The sequence below is a fragment of the Apium graveolens genome, chromosome 11 (genome assembly GCF_009905375.1).
Source record: "Apium graveolens cultivar Ventura chromosome 11, ASM990537v1, whole genome shotgun sequence".
Taxonomy (NCBI): domain Eukaryota; kingdom Viridiplantae; phylum Streptophyta; class Magnoliopsida; order Apiales; family Apiaceae; genus Apium; species Apium graveolens.
This window is the reverse complement of record NC_133657.1, coordinates 68,494,003-68,499,659: the sequence shown is the minus strand read 5'-3', so window position 1 is coordinate 68,499,659 and position 5,657 is coordinate 68,494,003. Positions and strand designations below refer to the sequence as shown.

Genomic DNA, 5,657 nt, shown 5'->3' with positions numbered 1-5,657 from the left:
GTTGCAATAGGTCTTGAAAAGTGTTACAGGAGGGTTTGAGCTATCAGTATAATATTTGTGGGCCCCACAATGGGGCCCACATGTGGGGGTATCGATGCAACCTTTTTGCAAGGCTTTTTAGTGTTTTTTGCAACGCTTTTTAGTGTTTTTAGCAACATTTTTTAGTGATTATTAGCAACACTATAAAGACCTATTGCAACGCTTTTACAAAAAAATGCTAGGAACTGTTTGTAAATTGACATGCCCATAAATAAGACCATTGTCTTAAAACCAACACAATCCACAATCCACAAACCATAAACATTAGTCCACCAACCACAACATCAGTTTCCCCATACTACAACTACCTTCACCATCACCATACTACCATCCTTATATAAATAAACTTGAACTAATGAGACTACATTTTGCCTTTTGATAGGATTATTACAATACTATATGAACATTCACATGCAGCTGTATACTAATGCTATGAAATTACATGGTGTTTGTTGGCCATTATTTGACAATGATTCTTCTTCCGTGTGGTTGTTTCTCTCCATGGTGAGCCACATTTATATTTGCTTGAATTCCAGTATAATATTTTCTGTCATACAAGAGTTCTTAAAAAACATTCTTAAAAAGTTAGTGTTCCATGTCATAGGATGCTAAATTAAACGCGTCCATACCGTTGCCCTTGAAGGAATAATAAGACCACCAGGTTTTAGCAGGCGATCCCTGGTTGTAAGGATGCTCCCAAAGATGTTCTGCAAAGTAGCCAATGCAAGATATAAAGACTGATTATAACAACGAGACCGTAAAACTGAAGCTAGACATGGTACAGAAAACAACTTCAATTTATATCTCATAATGAAAAAATAACCTCATAATCATAGATGAGTAACTGATCCATCCAATCTGAAACTATAACATCAACCTTTTCATTAATTTCAACATCCTGCAGTGTGTTGTGAGAGTAATCAATAAAACTATATATTTCAGTAATGAATCTTAGTAATTTGCCCTTGCACAAAGATTTAATAAACTTATCACTGAAAAGTCAACCTCCACAAATCCACGTAAAACAGTGACCGTTTCAGATAGATTATTGACCCGCATAACTTTTTGTGCCTAACAAACATAGTCAAAGAGTTGACATAACATTTCAAATGATGTCAAGAACCTAGTAATGTACAAAAATGGTAAATAAGCAAACAACCCAATCACTTAGGAAATGGTGAATAAGCAAACAGAGACCAATCATTAATGCAAAATCATACATATTATATTAGTCATCAAAAGGAACATACAGTAAACAATATGTAATCATGAAACCAACAAACAGTTATGTACTCATATTTGAAAGCTCCAATATAGCGAGAACCATGACTACAAGATATTGATAAGATCTATAGATCTATGAAGTGTGTGTGATCTTCTATATTCATTTTTAATAGATATGAGACCCGTGTGGGAACATTTACCACTTTACGATTAATTGTCACCAATTTTATACTAGAAGCTAAAATCCTTAACAAGCATGTAAAGCTGTATTAGAAGGTATATTAGAAAGATGAATTTATAGCAACAGACAAAAGTAGTTTCTTAGAAAAAAGAATGAAACTAAACCAAATTTTAAGTATCAGAATACATGATACACTTGAACAGTGTAGCATCTTTTTAACCAATAAAAAAAATTCATGCTATAAATTACCTGCACTACAACTTCAGTGGCTTCCACTGCATATACATGGTAAATATTTCATGCAGGAAATATATTATTTATGTAGATATGGCTTCCACTACTTAATATACCACCTATATATAATAATGGTGTAAGAAAGTAAATCAACCGACTCAAAAATTATTCTTATCTGCTTTACTTCTTTGAGTATATGGGAAAAAGGGATTATTTCAGATAACACGCCAGCAATTAAAGAATCAGTAGAAGTCAGACATAATAACTATTAACTTGTTAAATAATTTTAACTCTCATTAATTTTCTACATTCATGTATATTTAAACCAGGTCTTAATCTCATTAATGGAGGGAGGGTGAATGTTCGCTGCTAATTTCTACTCGTATGAGCCAGAAACATATTCCATTCTTTCCTCACTCCTTCATTCTTCAGTTTTCTTCATAGTTGTTCATTCCATTCTCATCCTATTTCATTCTTCTGAACAAGTGCAACATAAGGCTAGGTCCATTCTTTATCAGGTGTTTTTTAAAATACTAGTTTAGTTATTAGCAATGAAAACTGAGCAGTGTGCTTACTTAGTGCTTGTGTATAATTTGTATTGTTTACATAATAGCAAACAACTCAGCTGGTATGGTACATAATGAACCATAATAATATCTGTAAATCAATACTTTCCGGGCAAAGGGTAGATACATTTTAAAATCATTGAGCTCACAGCGAGTTAGTAGAATGAGCAGAAACTAATTTATTTGTTACACAATGCAAGTGCAGGGTACAATAAACACAGGGCAGATGGAACTAAACAACTTAAAAAAGGAAATAAAATCAACACATAGTAGTGCAAAACAGTTAACAGAAGAAGTTGTGCTTACAGACACAGTTTTTTGTCCATTCCATGTCAGTTCTAGTAAGCATCCATATGATTCTGGTTCCTATAAGAACTCCCGATAACCATTAAGCTTTATATACTATTGACGGATACAATACAAGTAATATTTCAAGTTTTTCAAAATGGACCACAAATAGCAGTGGGCTTACAGGAACTTAAAAGTTTATGGGATTGTTCAAGAAGTTATTAGAAGGCAATTCTTTACAAGTGATTTAAATTACTCCTCGTGACAACATATGATGCTTCTTCCCCAGCTGGTTTAATTTGAACCAGCAATCAAAGTATAGAGCTGATTATTGGTATATAACTCTCTCTATGAAACAAATCTGAAGTTTTTTTTAACTATATTGATAAAAAATCAACTATCAAAAGTATGTCAATCGTTGGTTTTAAGCATCAACCAGTATAGAAGTTAGAAACTAACAATATAATATAATATATAATATATATCAGTCCATCTTTTTAACTATTTCAATTAGAGTCCCATGAATACCCAAAAAACCAAGTTAAAATGCCAGGAGTAACATTTTGGTGAGCATGTGTTAAAAATTAGCCTAAAAACAAACCAGAACAGAGTTGAAATAATGAAGTTATACCTACCTCATCACTTTCTTCTTTAGTAATTAATTGATGATAGGAGATTAGTCTCAACAAAGATGTGAGAACAAAAAAAATTGCACCCATGAAAGATATAATTCAGCACACCATCAAACACAACAAATAATAGACTTGTCTACCTCTTCCGATTTCATTGTTCGGACATCATTAAGCAACAGAATTCAGTAATATAACTGGACAGGATTTCTTCTACGTCTACTCTCGACTTCCTTTTCCCTCTATTTTCTTCTTTCTTCTGCTTCCTTCTCCCTTGCTAACCCTTCCTCTTATCTCTGTGTCACGATGGACAACAGTTTGTGGCATGTACAGTTCTGTTTTAGCTGGGATGTTCAAGTTGCCTACTTTAATATTCTTCATAGTCTTCCTCGTAATAATGTTATCAGGGGGATAAAGTCTAAGTGTTTCTTTGATTATCAACCTTTCAACAACAATGGGAAGTTAGAGTTTATATCATGAAAATATGAAAAGGACTAGGTGTGGGAAAGCTGGTAACAAGATTCATTCACCATATATATAAATAATCAAGATATATCAAGAGCCACAAGCAGAATTGATAAAGAATTCACTTACTATTTTTAACTCTGGCAAGTTTTCTGCTGTAAGATACTCACTTCCATTACATACTTGAAGAAACTCTTCACAGGCCCTGTCTTAATTACAAAAGATGTTAAATAGTTGGATAAAGGTTGCTTTTTTAGATCACCTGAATCCAGGAATGTAAACATTCTGCAAGGCCTTGTAGCTAAGGGACTTTTGTTGTTGTTGCAATTCAAAGATGCGCATCCCTTTTCGAAATTACTCCTGAAAGCTGTTCTTGATGAAACTTCACCAGCTAATTTATAAAATTCTTTGTGAACATCCATCTCAAATTCGTCCCTTTCTCCTATTAGTTCTCCCCACTTTTCCAGCATCTTTGTGACACTAGCTATCATTTCTGGCACCCAGGCCTGTTAAACATAATTTGTAGCTATTCAAAATTTAAAATGATAAAAAAAAGTGCACAACATGGAGAGATCTAAGGTTTCATATAGAGCAGAGGGACATCGTGCACAGCGTGTTACAGTTGGATACAGTGTTAATTATGCATTAATAAAAATATCATATGCTACAAATGCACAAAAGAGTCAAATGACAAATAATGAAAACGGAGAGTAACAGTCAAATATTGTGACAAACCTTCACTTTCTCCAGGTTGAATGCTTATGTCAACTGAAACCTCTCAGGAAATTCCTAATTAACAATTGACAATTGTCTTAGGTAAAATCAAGATCAAGTAAATAATACACCACAAATTAGAGATCATGTAAAGTAGCAGAGATAAAAAAGCACCAATTTTGTGTCCTCTTGGACCACAAGAACACATCCTGAACAAAGAAGCCCTCTTGAAAACATCCATCTCTAAATCATATTATGTTAAAAGTGAGAAAGCAATTCATGAAAATCATATTAAATAAGAAGAGAGAAAATGAAATTCTAAATACCTAGAGACAGAGAGACGTGAGGAAGAGGAAGACGGAGGAGGGAGAGAGGCACGCTTCAATAAACGCTAATGTGCCGCCCCTTTTTTTGGTTAAAATTTCAACCACCCGCCCCAATTTTCAGCTCCCGCCCCGCCCCGCCCCACCCCACCCCCAATTTCATCTCTTGGCTTAAGTACTAATCCAAATAAACATTTGTTTTAATTTATATAATTAATTTATATTTTCCTTAAATAAATATTTATTTTAATATTCTTTATAAAAAATAAAGAAATTCAAAAATATATAAATATTGTAAATAAATCCACTACTGACTTGTCAAGTTTTATAAAGTGTTTAATTTATCAATATAATATCACTACGCTAATATTATTAACTTCTTAAAATAAATAAAATTTATTTCAATTATTATATCATTTATATGTAATAATTATTAATTAGTTAAATTAAAAAATCATCTTTAACCATCTATGTCATTTTGGTAACACATTTTGACTATACCGCAACATCAAAAAATAGGGGTCGCGATAGACATGGGTTTAGAAGGCTATTATTACACTTTTGTTTGCAACCCTAGTGTGAACGGTTGCAGAATCCAATCTATGGCGTAGTGCACGTTGATGATGAGTCCGATTATGGGCTAATCGTTATCGTGGGGTTCTAATGGATTTATTTATGGATTTATTTAGTTAATTTGTTCGATACCTTAGTGTGTGGTGATTGTATGATAACCTAGTTTTGGTTGCGCTTATTCGTCTTATGAGCGTCGCGAACTTATAAGATAGTGAGTTAATCTTTAATGAATCGAAAGTAAATTTAAGGGTTTAGAACTTGCCATGCTAGCATAGGTTCATGTAATTGATATGCATGATGCGTAGATAATTTTAACCATCTTACTTGCCCTATGTAATCACAAGGGATAACTTGTGCATTAAACCGTTATGTTGTCAAATTCTATAGACATATAGGGTCTCAATATAATTGGTGTATATTC

General features: G+C 33.1%; 1 protein-coding gene across 2 annotated transcripts; it reads right to left on the bottom strand.

Annotated features, from left to right (window-relative positions):
* Positions 1 to 225: 225 nt before the first annotated feature.
* LOC141697780 (putative protein arginine N-methyltransferase 6) lies at positions 226 to 4,794 on the bottom strand. Of its 2 annotated transcripts, XM_074502323.1 has the most exons (10): positions 4,667 to 4,794; positions 4,515 to 4,583; positions 4,362 to 4,415; positions 3,305 to 4,132; positions 2,552 to 2,610; positions 1,694 to 1,730; positions 1,045 to 1,110; positions 863 to 937; positions 669 to 746; positions 226 to 586 (listed from the first exon to the last, which is right to left on the bottom strand). In XM_074502323.1, the coding sequence occupies exons 4-10, from the start codon at positions 3,317 to 3,319 to the stop codon at positions 470 to 472; spliced, it is 447 nt and encodes a 148-aa protein (XP_074358424.1). In that variant the 5' UTR covers positions 3,320 to 4,132; positions 4,362 to 4,415; positions 4,515 to 4,583; positions 4,667 to 4,794; the 3' UTR covers positions 226 to 469. The 2 variants fall into 2 exon arrangements, with proteins under 2 accessions (XP_074358424.1, XP_074358426.1); XM_074502325.1 differs by lacking the exon at positions 1,694 to 1,730 and having other exon boundaries at positions 2,551 to 2,610.
* Positions 4,795 to 5,657: the final 863 nt, after the last annotated feature.

What these genes read in the sequence shown, in the direction of transcription:
- LOC141697780 (XM_074502323.1), bottom strand. An exon ending in AATGGACAAAAAACTGTGTC is followed by an intron (nt 1,731 to 2,551) that starts TGTAAGCACAAC and finishes AAATATTTACCA; the next exon opens with TGTATATGCAGTGGAAGCCA. An exon ending in TACTCATCTATGATTATGAG is followed by an intron (nt 747 to 862) that starts GTTATTTTTTCA and finishes GCTACTTTGCAG; the next exon opens with AACATCTTTGGGAGCATCCT.